Source organism: Colossoma macropomum, unplaced genomic scaffold (assembly GCF_904425465.1).
Source record: "Colossoma macropomum unplaced genomic scaffold, Colossoma_macropomum, whole genome shotgun sequence".
In the NCBI taxonomy this organism is placed as follows: domain Eukaryota; kingdom Metazoa; phylum Chordata; class Actinopteri; order Characiformes; family Serrasalmidae; genus Colossoma; species Colossoma macropomum.
Genome location: NW_023494801.1, coordinates 2,626,227 through 2,643,864, shown reverse-complemented (window position 1 = coordinate 2,643,864; position 17,638 = coordinate 2,626,227). Strand labels below are relative to the sequence as shown.

Below are 17,638 nucleotides of genomic sequence, written 5' to 3'. Positions count from 1 at the left end.
AGATGGTTCTATATAGCACCAAAAAGGTATGAGGTCAAGCTTGTTATAATAGAACCCTTTTTGGTGCTATATAGCACCATTTTCAACAAGGTTCTATATAATCTCCAGCACATTCTCCATTGATCTGTAGAACCCTTTCATGACGCAGAGAACCATTTAATCATGCAAACTGTTCTTTGAGTGTTCATGGTTCTATATAGAACCATTTTCTGGAAGAGCCACATATAAGATGTGTTAACCCTCCTTTTATCCTTGGGGTCAGCTTGACCACAGCAATTTAAACCTCTGGTGGGATTTGTGTTTCCCCTCCCCAGTGTGGTGTGAACTATCGGTGAGTTTGTTCACATGCACTCGATAATCTGATCATAATCTGATTTCTGAAGTTATCCGATTATTCAAATGGTCATGCAAACAGCACACTCTGATTTCTTAGATCAGAGTAATATCTAGAAATCTGATAAAGAGGCTGGATTGTAGCTCAGTAATCAGATTTCTCAGTGCTGTGAACTCTTACTCTGATTTCTTTCGGATTTCTCAGTCTGAGCATGTGCAAAACAGACTGTAGTACCGGAAATAAGCGAGCAGCGTCGCCGCGAGACGCAGTAAAACACTTTTTGAGCGATGCTGAAACCAAATACATGCTTGATGAAATGAAGGATTTAAATATTCTTCATCTTCTGGATGATGAACGTTCATTTTCAGGTAAAGAGGCGCAATGTTTAAAAAAAAAGCCGCAGCATGAATTTTACATTAAGTTTGTCACGTATTCCTCTGTGAGTTTATTGGTCGGTTGCAAAGCAGAAATCTGATTACTGTCTGACTCATGTAGACCCGGAGTTTCCCCATTATCTGATTACCCAAGTGTATGTAAACACGATCGGATTACTGACAAAATCTAATTTTCTGCAGTTCTCAGATTATGAAGTGTATGTAAACACACTCAGTGGTTCTACAGGTGTGGTTATGTTTGGGCCCTAAAGCAGAAATTTAACTTAAAGTTAACTATAAAGTTGCACATTATAGTGACCTCAATATCATCCAAAACAACCAAAACTGATGTGTGTAAAATGTTGATTTTTTCATATTTTATACAACTAAAACAGCCTGGGCTCAAAGAACACCGATGCGTACAAAACGTGTGCAGGAAATTGAAAAAAAAATACCATGTTAATTTCATTTTTACCCAATTCTCCCCAGTAAATTAAGAAAAGTCCATAAATATGAAGCAAAAAAGTCATTTATTTAGAGACGCTGAACAGTGAATGGCGTCAAACTGACCCCAAAGATAATAGGAGGGTTAAAGCACATGTGAAGGCGGCGATTCAGCTACATTGAATTTGGAACATTATAACAGTTTATAGTGCATTATAACAACATTCAGTAACACTTTACTGAAGGGCAGCATTTGTAAGGCTACATCATACCTGCATAAGCCTTTAATAACAACTGACAAACTTTATGAAGACTCCAGCAGTGACCACTGAAAAGGCTGCTTTTGTCCACTTCGCCTCAGAAACTGTCAGATGAACTGACGCTTGTTTGGAATTTACATAGGTTTATGTCAATTGTCATGAAAGGCTTATGTAGGCGTTGTGTATGCTTAACAGTTTTATCTAAACAATCATGTTTGCACCTTTTTTGTTCTAAAATAACATTTTCTGATTATTTAAATGTGAAAAAGTTTGATAAATTGCTGTTATTGTCTTTATTGACCTACTGTGTAAATACTTGGTGTATTTTCACAATGGAATTAGAGATTTAATGAATTATAATCATACTGAATTAAAGCCAGTTTCACTGCCACTAGGCAGACTATATGCAGGATTATTTCAAGTCAAGTTTAATTCAAAAATTGACACAGATGCCAGAAAAAAGCCCAAGGCACAAAAAACACATAATCCAACAAAACATAACCCAACACTGAGGGCAACTGAAACCGACGGCATTCAGTCCTTAACCCTTCTTCATCTTCAGCATGGCCATGTACATCCCGAGAGACTTCTGGATTGAGTCCTTGGAGATGAAACCGACAAAGTTTTTAATGTCATCTTCTCTGTTGGCCAGCATTCTGTCTATTGTAGGCTTCCTCATCATAGACTTGCTTATCTGCCGGGCGTGATCTGTGGACATAATGCATCACAACACTGTCAACAATAATAATTTGGCTTTCAGCATCCTGTCAATCATCAAACGCAGAGCTAAGGACTAGTCTGACCTGGGATGTCAAACCACTTCTCCATAGTCTCTGTGGCTGTGCTGAAAACTTTATCCTCGGGGACCACCTGGTCCACCAGGCCGATCTTCAGGGCGTCGGCGGGGCTGTACATCACGCCAAACTGAATGGACTCCTCCGTTATTCTGTAGCCCACAGTGTTCACCATGGAATCCTTAAACCTGAGACAGAGAACAGAGAACAGTTCCCTCTCTGTGTTTTTAAAGACTCCAAAGGAAAGATCTAACATCACTAAGGTGCCGAGATGAAATGAAAAACAAGCACGATAAAATTTATTAGAAAATCTTATGAAACCCTTCACTATAAGATTAGATTGTAAGTGCAGTGTGGTTGTGCTTTATTATAAAACTGATGGTTACGGTTCTTTATAAAAGGAATAAACCCCATGTGTCATAAACCCCCGTGGCACGATCCAATCCGGCCCTCGAAATTATTTAGATTTTCTATTAGCCCATTTCACAAATCACCAGCACTACAACCCCAGCATGCACTGCAATGTAATTGGCGCCGACACCCCACTCCCAACAACAACCTATGGGACAGCAGTTTTCTACCCAGTTGCACATCATACCACCAAACACACCAGCTGGGTTTCAGCTTCAGTTCAACCAACATAAACACTATAAACACTCAGCAGCTCAGAAACTGATCCCTAAAATTAATGAACTTGCAGAAAAGATGTCAGGTGTTCAGACCAAACACACAGGTAGGTTTGAAAGCTCTACATCCTGGGGACGTTTAAAGAGATGTAGCCTCTTATGCTTCTCCATCATATGAAGGATCCAAAATGCACTTCCTCATATTCTTCATAACTTTCATATTTCATAAGCTACATTCTAAAGGTGGGGGTCGTATGAGAGCTGTAACTGTCTTCTTTCCAGTCAAATAGATGGGTGATGTAATTTTAAACCCTTATAATAAAAGAAGCTGAACTCGCAATTTTTCTGTCTACTGAAAGTCGACCCATTTTTCCACAAATCTGGGCTATAAACTATAAACAGATGGCGTCTCTTCAGTGATCTGCTCTGTAAACATTATTTTTATAAAATAATACAAAGAGCGTCTAAGATTTTTGGCTTTCAGCAGTAAATTGTAAGCATATAGCAATATGAGTATGATCATAACACACGTTCTGTTAATTTGAGGGGAGCTTTTACAAAATAAATAATAAAATAAAAATTTGCATTTATTTCATGCAGTTACTGAATAATTTGCCTTATGATTTGGTCATGTAGATCCAGATGGACAAAACCAAAATATACCCTGGAGCACAAGAGGTTAACAGTTATCTGTAGCTAATGTAGTCTAAATCTACTTACATTTACATATATGTAAATATGTAAGTATTTACATGTAATATTTGGAGGTTCACTACAAGTGCCTACGTTTTGCTGTTGACGTTTTGGAGTATTAAAATATAAACACTGTCCTCGGATTTGTTGAAATTTTTTAATGTGGCCCTTTAGTGGTTGAGTTTGACAACCCTGGAATAAACCACGTGGGCCTTTTCACGTGATGTCAAACTGTAGGAGAGCTGAGACATAACAGTGCTTTTCTTGAAGCCGCTTCATCTGATGTCTGAAAAGCGACACTGTGGTCTGAGGACGTCCTAGAAAGTACTGCTCTAGTCTTGCTGTGGTTTGTTACCATCAGTGAGTGTGTTTACATGCACTCAATAATATAATAACTGCAGAAAATCAGATTTGGTCAGTAATCCAATCAACACGTTTACATGCTCTTGAGTAATGAGATAATGGGGAAACTCCAGGTCTACATGAGTCAGACAGTAATCAGATTTCTGCTTTACAACCAGCCAATAAACCCACAGAAGACGACGTGACGTAAATGTAACATACAACTCATAAACGTAACATACAACCGCTCCAACAGTGTTTTGCTGCGTCTCGCGACATCCACCGTCTGATCTCGCACATGTGCAAACTGAGAAGTCCGATAGAAATCGGAGCAAGAGTTCACATGCACTGAGGAATCTGATTACTGAGTTAAAATCCAGCCTCTTTATCAGATTTTTTAATCAGATTCCTAGATCGGAGTATGGTGTTGGCTGAGGGCTGTTGCAGTGGTAACTCTGCGAACCATCACAAGGCACTAGTCTAGGAATCACTGTACGATGCAGCACCGCTGTGTCTGATCCACTCGTACCAGCGCAACACACTAACACACCACGACCACGTCCGTGTCACTGCAGAGCTGAGAATGATCCACCACCCAAGTAATACATGCTCTGTGGCGGCCCTGTGACCAGTGTGCGAAATAGATGGACCCCATGTTGTAACTTGTTGTAAAGTTTTCCAGATGTATCCTGTGGCAGAGTTACAGTTTCTAGGCTATGAAGGCCCAACTGGGTGAACCAGTCTGCTACAGCGCCACCCTGAGGCAGAGCTGTGCTGCAGCTCTAGTTAGTTAAGACTGGGTATTTTCCCTGATAATGTTTTTATTGGAAGCAGCACTCGTAAGCTAACTGATGAATGGATTCTAGAGGCAAAACGCCTGATAGCTCTATTTTGGAAAAGAACAAAGGGCCCTGCTTTATGCAACTGATAAAGGAAACGCCCTTTTGTTTGTCGATGGACAAAGTAACATATATATTAAAAGGCATTAACAAGTTGTTGTAAGAAGATGATGTGTTTATCTTTCCCTTAACTTTGGAAGGAGATCATATGTGTACTTCACAGGTCGGACACTGCCTAAGGCCTTCTTTTTGCTAACTGCCAATAATCTAGGCCCACTACTGAAATGCTCTGCTATCTAACTGCTATGTATCTAGTCTACTTGTTGTTTTTAATGAATTAATTTTGTACCTACTTATTTAATTATTTACGTAGTTATTCGGTTATGTGTGTTTACTTAATACTTGTTTGCTCTTTAATGTTTTATTGCCCATAATTATAATAGTTTGATTGTAAAACTTGTAAAGTCCAATAAATATGTTTAAAAAGACAGAATAAGGGGTGAAGTAGCTGAACCATGAGCTTTGTCTGAATTTGTATTTAAGCGTCTATTTCCCATAAAAGAGAGCACAGCGTCATAAGTTTATTTACAAGGTCCCGCCAGAATTTAGACTTTAAGACATTCAGAGGATCCAAGAGCTTAATTAGGGGGTCCTGGACCCCCCAGGACTGCCTGAATTTCGCACCTTGGGCTTAACCACTGAAGAACAGGGTGACAAAGTATGTCGACAAACAGACGGACTACAGTCTGTAACTGTAGAACTATAAAGTGCTCCTATACGGTCAGTGGAGCTGATAAAATGGACGAAGAGTGCAGACACAAGGAAGTGAGCCTAATGAAGAGACCAGCCAGTGTATTACGGTGAATCTGCCTATACGTGGCTGTATTTCAGTCGTGGGCAGCGCTCACCAGAATGGTGCAACTATGCCAAGTTGTGCTTCATTGAGGCCTATTTTGTAGCGAGGATTGTCAGCCAAGATCCTGTAGTCACAAGTCAAAGCCATCAGACAGCCTCCTGCAGGACTGGCACCCTTAGATACATATTAGAGGATTGGAAAATATTACAATATTTCAAACAGCACTTTAATGTCAAATCACGTTTGTCACATTTAAACAAAGGAATTTAATATATACAGGGAATTGGATATATACACACACACACACACACACACACACACACACACACACATTTTATATTTTATATATATATATATATATATATATATATATATATATGAATCCATTTTTGTCAATTTTCAGTTTTTGTTGTGTGTAAATTTCATGAAGGATTGACCAAAATAAATGGCCAAAAACTACTTGGAAAAAATTCTGGTTCCATTGACTTACATTGAAAGTAATGTATGTTTTTTCCTTCTCCTGTAAAGTTACCATTTTGGAAACGGTGTAAGTGTGACAACATTTTGATCAAAGTGAGAAAATCTGAGTTTTATTTCTCAGGAGACAAATTTCAGTCTCACTCTGATTTCAAACTGGACTTAACTGTGTCTAGGAGAAGAACCTGAGATCAAAAGGAGATCTCATTTAGAGTATTTCTTTCCTCTGGGCACCTACAAATTTGGCTCAAACCCGCCTGGAGAAAGTCAGCTTTCATGAGGATTTTTGCTGCTCAGACTACAGAAATCTGCCCTGCTCAATCGCCGAAAAATTGGATTTTGGACGACACGTTAGTGCCATTTTACAAGAAGAAAACAGAACAAAACAAGCTCTTTTCACAAGTAGCAACACTCAGGAAGAATTTCATTAATTAATGCTAACCAAATTCTGTGATGTAGCGATATTTGGGAAAAAAAAAAAAAGATAACACTGAATTTTATCGCTACTGACCAGATTTAGCACCATTCACACCCTGTGCGGCTCTATTTGGAGAAACCTACTGCTCGGGGGAAACTCACGTTAATGGCAGCGATCATAATCTTGCTGGAGCTGTACAGTTTCAGCCACAGGTCCTGCACACCCCTCCAAAACTGCTCGTAGTGCTCCGGGGTCTTCTCGTACATGTCCATGATGTCCAGGCCCGCGGAGAAAATCTTTGGCACTGCCTACATTGAAATAAGTGTAAAAACAGGCCTTTGCAATGCTTAAACCTGAATACATCAACAGTAAGGCTGCTGTTCTGGGTGCAGCTGAAGGCCTAAAGACTGAACTTGTTCACTAAGCAACCGGCCATCCATGCCCTTCCCACAACAGCGTTCCCATGGCAAAGGCAAAAATTCCCAATGAATTTAGTTTGGAGTTTAGAGAAGCAACATAACTCAGAGTTTCCAGTGTACAATGCCATCCTACCAAGCTGGCTGTTGTAAACAACAACGATTTTGACACCACTAGCTACATTAAATATTACCCAATTATAATTTGAAAGTAATAATTAATAATAATCTATTAATAATGTACTCTAAATTCATACATCTTGGCTTAAACTTGTGCTCTACAGTTTCTCATTGGGTTGAAAGAGATTTCTGCCAGCATTCAAGCTCGTTCACGCTTGCAGCAGTAGTTATAAAAGAATAACAAACTGGTCAGAGCAATGGGAGGCCAGTTGAACTTGCACTGGACCTCTAGTGACTTACAGAGGTCAGAATAATTCCTCTGCAGTTCTTGTCAAGCTCAAGCTTGTCTAAACTGATGGCCATCTCAGTCAGGAAGTCCACGCCCATGCTGTTGACTGGAGGACCCTGGAACTTCACCACAGCAATACCTGCACAAAAACAAAAGCAAAAGAAACTGTGACTATTAGAGCTAAAATCTGGGCCATAATTGTCGGTTAAAACATCTCTACAATAATGGTAACTTCTGCTAGCGTCACTATAGTATTCTAGTAGTTTGTTAGTGATAAACTAACTGAATAATCTCTGACGAGGCCGAAGCTTCTTATTTGAGTATTCTGTTCCACCTAAATGATGCAGCTGCTTCAGTGGCACCAGAATGTACCTGCTGCACTGTTTAAGGTGGGACGGAAAATTTGAAATTTGAGCTCTAGATAAAACTTAGACATCTGAACTTTCTAAAAGACGTTCCATGTTTTACTTGAAGCTTCTGACAGACAAGTCAGCATATATATTACCTCGTATCAGTTTCACAGGGACTCTTTCAGTAGTGAGCTCTGGTGTAGAGCTGCCGCTGCTGTTTTCCATTTCTAACAACCTGCTGATTAAGCTGCCACTCATATTCAGTCAGTAACGTATATAGAACTTCCATAAGGTCTAGAGTGATGTTTTTCCCCCCCTCACAAAATTGGTCCCATTGTAAATCAAGACATAAGTCAAATCACGTTTATTGTCATATCACATGTACACAGGTGTGAAGGTGAGTGAACATCTTAGGTGCGCAGCCTCCTTGTAGTACTTAAATATACAAAAAATATATAAGAAAAAAAATGTATGCACACAGTATGGCACCATTCCAATGTACAGTTTTTGTACAGCAATTAAGTTATGAAATGCAAGCTATAATATGTACAATTGTACACATTTTTATACATGCAGTTTGTGAGTCTGATCAGGCATAACATTCTGACCACCTCCTTGTTTCTGCACTCATTGTCCATTTTATCAGCTCCACTTACTATATAGGTGCACTTTGTAGTTCTACAGTTACAGACTGTAGTCCATCTGTTTCTCTGATACTTTGTTAGCCCCCTTTTACCCTGTTCTTCAGTGGTCAGGACCCCCATGGACCCTCACAGAGCAGGTACTATTTGGGTGGTGGATCATTCTCAGCACTGCAGTAACACTGATGTGGTGGTGGTGTGTTGGTGTGTGTTGCGCTGGTACAAGTGGATCAGACACAGCAGTGCTGCTGGAGTTTTTAAACACTGTCCACTTACTGTCCACCCTATTAGACACTCCTACCTTGTCAGTCCACCTTGTAGATGTAAAGTCAGAGACGATAAACACTGAGGTGTTTAAAAACTCCAGTGCACCTATATAGTAAGTGGAGCTGATAAAATGGACAATGAGCGTAGAAACAAGGAGGTGGTCAGAATGTTATGTCTGATTGGTATAAATGAGATGCAGGGTACACAGTAGTTAGAATATTGATTACATACCCACACACACACACACACACATATTATAAAATATATATAACTGATAGGTGAGCCTGCTTAATCTATCTGGATACCAGAAAAACACTTTTTAATTGCCCAATTTTCCACTTGGTGTTTCAAGAACTGAACCCCTTTTTTTATCCAAAACTTAATAAAATCAGGGCAGTGCTGTAATACTTGTAGAGTTTAAATACAAGCGTAATTCTACTGCATAAAAATTTACTAAAGATTACAAACACAGGCCTACATTTTTTTCCAGTTCCCAGAGGGTTTCCCTCTGAGATCTGCTCACCATCCACTTTATTAAAACACCTCCCCTGACACCGTCCACTACACAGGTGAATGACAGAGCTGAACAGTCTGGTTCTGGAAGTAAAAAATCCAATTCATAATAGCCAAAGGGAATCGTATTTTTAGCCATAAAACTGCTCAATGCAGACTTATTACGAGCTACGGGAGGGTGAGGAGATGATATCTGCTCCAGTTAAAGCCATTTATCAGTCTGATATCAACTTTTTTTTTTAAACATCGCGTTTTATTTCCTTGTTCCTCGCAAAGAAATACATTATCCATACATCCTAAAGCAAGATCCACCAATTAGAGCCGTTGCTGCTACCATGGAGATTCAATCTGTGTGGTTTGGTGCCAGAAAAGCACAAAGCAAAGCAGCATCTATTATTGAGCAGCAGCACAGCTACATTGTCAGATATGACATGTTTGTTTGGGGATACAGAGGAGAAGAAAACTTGAAGGGGTGTAAATTAAAGTCCAGTTGAGTAGTGGACTGTAATCTGTTGGGGGGGGTTTCGGGGGTGGGCAGCTGGTTGGTTTTGTCAGAGTTAGTAAGAAAGATGGCACATATTGAGCTATTATCAACATGAACTTTACAGAGATCAGGCCATCGTATGCCATCCAAGAAGAGAAGTTACAGTGGAAATGTTTAAATAATAAATAAAATAAATTAATAAAAATCATGGAGAATAATTCAATTCAACAATACGCTGCCATACGAAGTGTACTGTTACATACTAAAGCAAGAATGGCAATGGTTTTCCTGAGTCTGACGTCATTTTAAAGGAATTAAAAACACAAGTGCTGCTCACTGCTGCTCGTCTCACTCTGACTGGACTCACGTGATGCTGGTTGTCATGGTAACGTCTATATTAAGCGGTTCTCTATGCATGTGTGTAATTTTGGATCGGATTACTTGTAGTGAGCATATAAACGAAGATTTTCATCAGACTGTTGAAGAGAGTGTTCATATAAACACCTCGTCTTAATCTGTAATCGGACTGTATTTATTCGGATTGGCAAAAATCTTTGCATGTAAACACAGCCATTGATTATATTCGTCCCTCTGGGTCACTTCAGTGAGTAGAAAAAGAAGACAGGGCGTTTAAAGATTAATATAACTCAGAGTTAGAGTTAGGCTCACTGTACCGTGACTGACACTTGATAGCAACGATAAAATAAACAGATTATTAAAACTATATTGATAAAATGCAAACGTTATACAGTATGTGTACAAAACTATGCTGTGTATAATCATTAGAAATCAGTAACATTCACAAAAACACAAAGAGAATACACACTTACAGAAGGAGTGAAAGTGATTGGTTGAAGCCATTTGCAGTGCTTTGTGGGATATGTAGTTCATTCCAACACAGTCTTGTATCTTTGCCTTTTTGCTCATTTTTCAAAACTTTTTTTGCTCCGATTAGATGTTTATAATGTAAAAATTGATCTCGTAGCTGACCGGTTCAGTTGAGTGTTTAAAACCCTTTATATATGGATTTTTCTAAACGTCTATGGAGAAAACGGATGGGATTTTTACTTTCGGAGACGTCAAAAAAGTTGCCGGTCACTGTTCAGCTCTCTTACAGGCCGTAGCCCATCTGCAGCTCTAAATGGCAGAATATTATATGACAACAGTTTTTCGCATGAAATGATGTCATTACATAAAGCATTTTTATCGCTTAATGTCAGTTTGACTGAAATCAGCCTCTGTGCAGAAAAAAAATTCATTTAAAGATATTAAAAAATTCAAACATATTTCCACTTTTTAGCCTTGCAATTTGTGCAGAAAGTCGACGGAAATGTAGCAACAGCGACTGCCAGGTTGAGAACCGTCCACCACCAAAATAACCAGCTGAGAGAGGCTGTGTGGTCAGGAACGGTCAGCTGAGCAGGCCTTTACACTTTCTCAAAAGATTTATTAAAATCATACCAGAGCTGCTGTCCAGGTCCACCTTGATTTTGGATGAGGTTGATGAGTTTCTGTTGTTGGAGCCGAAGTACGACAAAGCGTGGACTCTGCCATGTCTGCTGCCTGCAGAGAGCAGAGACCCTGAAAGAGATTAGAGAGAGAAGAGACACTTAAGTTTCCTAAGTTTCAAAAGACTTCATTGCCTTAGTGGGTAAAAGAAAGAGGGGTATAAAGCCCCCCAGCATTGGGCTGTGGAGCAGTGGAACTGCGCTCTCTGGAGTGATGGATCTCCATCCAGTACCTTTGGGAGGAGCTGGAGTGATCCAGAAATGACCATCTAGAGCTGGGCAATATGGCAAAAATACAATATTGCAATTCTTCAAGAAATTTTTACGATACACAATATTTATTTTTTCTGACATCTGATCAGTTGGAACTGAGAAAAAAAACCAGTAGTGCTACATTTTAAAAATACCATGAAAAACTGTGAATGCATGATTTTCATGATGGTGGTGTGTTAGTGTGTGTTGTGCTGGTGCGAGTGGATCAGACACAGCAGTGCTGCTGGAGTTTTTAAACACTGTGTCCACTCACTGTCCACTCTATTAGACACTCCTACCTTGTCAGTCCACCTTGTAGATGTAAAGTCAGAGACGATAGCTCATCTGCTGCTGCACAGTTTGCGTTGGTCATCCTCGAGTCGTTCATCAGTGGTCAGAGGACGCTGCCCACAGGACGCTGTTGGCTGGATATTTTTGGTGGGTGGACTAATCTCAGTCCAGCAGTGACAATGAGGTGTTTAAAAACTGCAGCAGCACTGCTGTGTCTGATCCACTCATACCAGCGCAACACACACTAACACACCGCCACCACGTCAGTGTTACTGCAGTGCTAAGAATGATCCACCACCCAAATAGTACCTGCTCTGTGAGGGTCCATGGGGGTCCTGACCACTGAAGAACAGGGTAAAAGGGGGCTAACAAAGTATCAGAGAAACAGATGGACTACAGTCTGTAACTGTAGAACTACAAAGTGCACCTATATAGTAAGTGGAGCTGATAAAATGGACAATAAGCGTAGAAACAACGAGGTGGTCATAATGTTATGCCTGATCTGTGTATATATACACATATATATGATACTGGTCGGCTCACACACTCTTTTCTGAACGGTCAACCACCACAAGTTCCACCAGAAAAGTGGGTTCTGTGGAAGAGAGTTTCTCCCTCTGAATAACGACTAGTCTGTATGTTTTTAAGCCTCTGGAATGTGTGTTATTTTATTATTAAAAAGGCTGCTGCCTCTTACTTGTTTGTATGTGTTGATGCATAAAAACAAAAGTACGACGTTTTCCGCCATGTGGCTACGTGCTCAGAAGACCTGTCACTCAAAATCAGCTGACCAATAAAGAGAACGCCTCTCTTCTAGGCCCCGCCCCCTGAAAGTGTGCTAAAAGTCATGAGGAAAACGAAAGTTCCAGGAGAAAATAAAAAAAATAAAAAAAATAAAAATAATATATATATGCGTGAATTTTATTATTTTATTTGAAACTTCTGGCACAGAATCTGATCCACAGTAGGCAACCTGAGGTGACTGCTGCACATTTTAAGGTGGAATGCAAACGTTTTTTTTTGCATTAGCAAAATAAGCACCCGACAGACACCCCGGGCAGATATAAAGCTAAAAGCGTTCGTGCGGATCTGTTAAATTAATCGTATAAATGCCGCACATTTTCGTTCAAAACGCTTCTATGCAGAACTGAACCTGCTAACCTAACGTTGTTAACGTTACTCCTCCTCAGAGGGGAGCTCGGCTGACCTTCGCCCTACTTTTTAATTAAACTGCACTTTTGGGTATAAAAGCATCCAGAAACGCAAAAAAATGAAAATAAATTTAATTTAAATCCATTAAAAAGTAAGAATTTTGACAGAACGTACCAGAAAAAGAAACCCTCGCCGCTCGTCTTAATAAAGTGGCCATTTCTGTCAGCAGCAAACCAGTCTGTGCACAACAGTCGAGCAGCAGCAGCCTGGTAACGTAGGTGGAGGAGGGCGTGTACTCGAAGTGGATTGGATTAGAGACGCGTCAATCACCCTGACAACCAATCACCGATGAGCGCGGAATATAATACGCTTTGCTTTGACCACGACCATAACGGCCTCAAATATGGTGCACAATAAAATAAATGTTTACAAATTAAGCGTTTTTAATGCGTATTTTTACAATTTTATACTAAAGTGCTTTACAAAATACAATATAACCGACAGAAAAAATACAATATAATACAATATAATCGACTGGAGTCACTGCTGGGTCACCTCAGGACACACAGGACAAAAGAAACCAAGGAAGCCTCTAAACATTATACATAGATGGTCATCCTGTGATATTATTAAATAATATTCAATCTAAAAAACTGTATTCAAGCTGTGTTGTACACCCAGAAACTCTCCTGCACCAGTTTTGGCGCTGCACCCAAAAGAAGCTGCAGGCAGGTTTATCAGTGATTAGACTGACCCTGAATTAAATCTTTGCTTGGTTAATACATTGTTTACCTTCAGTCATCATAAAACTAATAACATGAAAGTGTTATATTATTGATTTGATTATACTTTGGGCAAAATTTATTCACAAATGTAAATTTACTCACTCCAATAGACCTATAGAGAGTGCACCTGAAAGCACTCTTTAAGCCCCGCCCCCTGAAAGTGTGCTAAAGGTCGTGAGCCAAAGAAAGATTTTAGAAGCAAAAGAGTGATATATATATATATATATATACATACATACACACACACACACACACATATATATGATGTGAATCAACTGTCATTATTTGTATTTGCAATGTTTTGGAGACTTCAATTCGTAGCATTTGTGGATTTTATTATTGTATTTCAAAATTTTGGCACTTCAAAATAGTTAATGCACCCAACAGACACTGCAGGCAGATATCCAGCTTAAAGCGTTCATGCTGGGTAAACACAGCTGTCCGGGTGTGTCTGCCTGTTAAATTAATCGTATAAATGCCTCACATTTTGGTTAAAAACGCTTCTATAAAGAGCTGAATCTGCTACCGCTGTTAACCTAACTCTGCTCCTCCTCCTCAGAGGGGAGCTCGGCTGACCTTCGCCCTACTTTTTAATTAAACTGCTCTCTTTGGGTATAAAAGCATCCAGAAACGCAAAAAATGAAAATAAAGTTAATTTAAATCCATTAAAAGGTAAGAATTTTGACCGAACGTACCAGAAAAAGAAACCCTCGCCGCTCGTCTTAATAAAGTGGCCATTTCTGTCAGCAGCAAAACAGTCTGTGCACAACAGCCGAGCAGCAGTAGCCTGGTAACGTAGCGGGAGGAGGGCGTGTACTCGAAGTGGATTGGATTAGAGACGCGTCAATCACCCTAACAACCAATCACGCGGAATTTAACGCGCTTTGCTTTGACCACGACCATAACGGCCTCAAATATGGTGCACAATAAAATAAATGTTTACAAATGAAGTGTTTTTCATGCGTATTTCTACATTTTGTACTAACGTGCTTTACAAAATACAATATAATCGACAGAAAATATGATTTTAACACACCATATAACGGGCTGAATGAACGTCTTACGGAGTCACTGGAGTCACTGCTGGGTCACCTCAGGACACACAGGACAAAATGAAACAAAAGAAGTGTCCTATAAAATTATACATAGATGGTTTTCCAGTGATATTATTAAATATTATTGAATTTAGGAAACTGTGTTGTACACCCAGAAACTCATCTTCACCAGTTTTGGCACTGCACCCACACAAAGAAGCTGTGTGCAGATTTGTCACTGATTGTATTGACCCTGAATTAAATCTTTGCTTAGTTTATATACTGTTTATTTTATTTAAAATGTATTTACAAATGTAAATTTTCTCATTCCAAATTTGACATAGAAGTTAAACAATACATAAGTCCTATTACATGTGGGCACGGTATTGGATCCCTTACAGCAGTGTTTCCCACCCCAGTCCTGGAGGCCTACTGAGGCCTACTGAACACACTGTCTTGAATGTATTCAGTAACGTATTTTATTACAATACATAAAAAAGTAACTTATTCAGAATACATATTAATGAAGTACACAGGAAAAACTCTGCTATTATTACTATTTACTTCATGCTGTTCTTCGCTGTTACAGTTTTGTTCTTGTACAGAATCATATACAGCACATTATCTATCAATCTGAAGAACCATTTTACCATGCAAAGAACACTTTAATCATGCAAAAGGGTTCTTTGAGTGTTCAAGGTTCATTTCTTTACTAAAGAATCCTTGAAGAATCCTCCGTTTTAAGCGTGTACAGTGTTGTATTCAGGCTCTTGTCCAGCCCTCTGTCCAGTTCCCTGTCAGTGTTTGTGTCTCAAGTTCTTCCTCCATCTCCTTCTTTGGTTTTGCACCTCAGGAGCTGTGCGTTGGGTTCTGTGATGATCTCATACCATCCCAGACTCAGCATTCGTATCCACCTGCCTTGTGGGGTCAGTCATACCAGGACCAGTAGAAATGCTAGAAAAATTGCTAGAATAAAATCTCTATATATCAACTTACATTAAAAGTAAAGAATGTTCTGCCCTCTACTGTAAAGGTACTTTACCTACTTTGGAGGTACTTGGTTTTCTTTGGACAGCGATGATTAGCTGCATTATCTGTATTTACATGAGTGATGAATACAGGACTCACAGGAAGTGTTTCAAAGCATTTGTAACTCGCCAACTTTGTGAGCAGAAGTGAGCAAAGGCCTCTTGCATGCCACTCTGCTCCATATGTTCATGGTATGCAGCTCCCTGTGGAGGGTTCTTTCAGAAAATGGTTGGGAAGAACCTCTGCTGACTTCTAGAAGTAATTCTTGCCTGGAAGTGAAGCGATTCATATTCACAAGCCGTGAAACTCACCGGTGGTCCCTGTCCATCAGTTTTGTCTTTTGGCCACAATTCTGTTTAGAATCTCCTGTAGGCTGGGATTTCTGCCACTGCTTGTCGACCCGTATGACTGTACGCTTCAATACACCTGCAAATTCACACTGTGGCCTTTGGCGCCCAAACACAATCACTCCTTATTACCAATCATTAACATCTGCTTTGTGATCCATTTTCCACACACTGAGCGAGACATTCACTGTACTGTACCACCTTTTCTCAATCTATGAATCCTGTCACACACCCAGCAGGTATTTATAGCCCGATTATCCTCTGCAGCAGCCTGAAGTTACTACCACCTTAAACACTAAAGGTGACTCCTTTTTTGTCTGGGGAGCTTATATTTACTTTAATAGAAATAAATAAATGGCCTCTGACTTTTGCACAACACTGTAGTGAAATGAATGAAGAACGTCACTCAGTCACAGAGAGAATGTACGGATTCAGACAAGCTTTATTGGTCGACTTTATTTTTTAAAAAATGCAAGATGCATGAAAAGATGTACAGTAATTTTTCCACTATGACATTTCATTTTATTTGAATCACAAGCCGTATACCAGACTCTTACTGTCCCCGCTGTCACGTCTGACAGGTCATGATGGAAAACTATGACGAGGCTGTAAAAAAAAGTAACATGCAGTCTACAGATATCTAGGATCACATCTAGTTATGAAAATAAGTACAAGATCACAACTGTATTCCTTTTAGAAAAACATGACATTATGAGGGGGGGATATGAGTTTCTTTTGATTAAGGTACATTTTAATAGGCTACTCATGTTTCGACTGTGGAGTTACACAGTTATCACCTACAAAAGACACGAAGCAGATACTCTTTTTCTCTCTCTGTCTCTTTTAATCTCCGCACACGGGTCTGATCTTAGCCTCATATGAGCCTCATGCATGTTATACTTAATTTCTTGTTATACCTAAGTTCCTCGTGTAATGATTCGCAGCTTGGCACTGTTTGTCAGAGTGGCTTAAAACAAGGAGAAGTACATACAGAAGTAAATGTATGTGGTCACTTGCTCTTTATCATATTGTCAAGCACACAAACGAGACTTTTTCATCCTTTATTTTCGTTATCATTGCAGAAAAGAGGTATGAGAGGCCCTAATATGAAAGCTAAAAGAGTAGAAGAAATGCTAGTTCGGTAAAAACAAAGTCAGAAGCGCTGGACATGAGGGTGCTGTTTGATTATGGCGTTAACCTCGGGAACAACTCTGGCATGAGCGACACTTAGCACACGTCACTTTGTGGAGGTCAGCAGGGAGGGTTAAAGGAATACTCCGGCGCCTTTTAACCTGCGTTCGTAGCATTAGGTCGATCACCAAGCCTAATAACTTGAATGCATTCGCTGTATTTAGGTTAATATATGATTGGGGTGCTACTAGCTTTTGTGAGTCTTAAACAACATTTTTATTTTCATCATTTTTCAAAATCGAATCTAAGAAAACAATCAATCTCAAGAATAATCTCTTCTTTTTTTAACATTTCCTTGCTGACAGTGGCAGGGTTGGGTTTTAGCATATAGCGATTAGCATTAGCATTAGCAAATACACAAAATGTGGTTAAACAGCATCCATTCTGATGCTATAAGGACATTAAGGACATTCTACTGATTTGCTACATAACATAAACGTCATGGCAGATGTTATGTTTTGTACGTTTATTGGTCCTCTGAGGGAAATCTGTCATTGCGGCCTAACTATGCC

The 17,638-nt window shown here is 39.6% G+C and overlaps 1 protein-coding gene across 2 annotated transcripts; it reads right to left on the bottom strand.

Annotated features, from left to right (window-relative positions):
* Positions 1–1,219: 1,219 nt before the first annotated feature.
* eci1 (enoyl-CoA delta isomerase 1) lies at positions 1,220–14,334 on the bottom strand. Of its 2 annotated transcripts, none has more exons than XM_036589272.1 (7): positions 14,221–14,334; positions 10,999–11,118; positions 7,294–7,421; positions 6,619–6,765; positions 5,615–5,736; positions 2,216–2,394; positions 1,220–2,120 (listed from the first exon to the last, which is right to left on the bottom strand). In XM_036589272.1, the coding sequence occupies exons 1-7, from the start codon at positions 14,261–14,263 to the stop codon at positions 1,954–1,956; spliced, it is 906 nt and encodes a 301-aa protein (XP_036445165.1). In that variant the 5' UTR covers positions 14,264–14,334; the 3' UTR covers positions 1,220–1,953. The 2 variants fall into 2 exon arrangements, with proteins under 2 accessions (XP_036445165.1, XP_036445164.1); XM_036589271.1 differs by lacking the exon at positions 14,221–14,334 and adding an exon at positions 12,915–13,043.
* Positions 14,335–17,638: the final 3,304 nt, after the last annotated feature.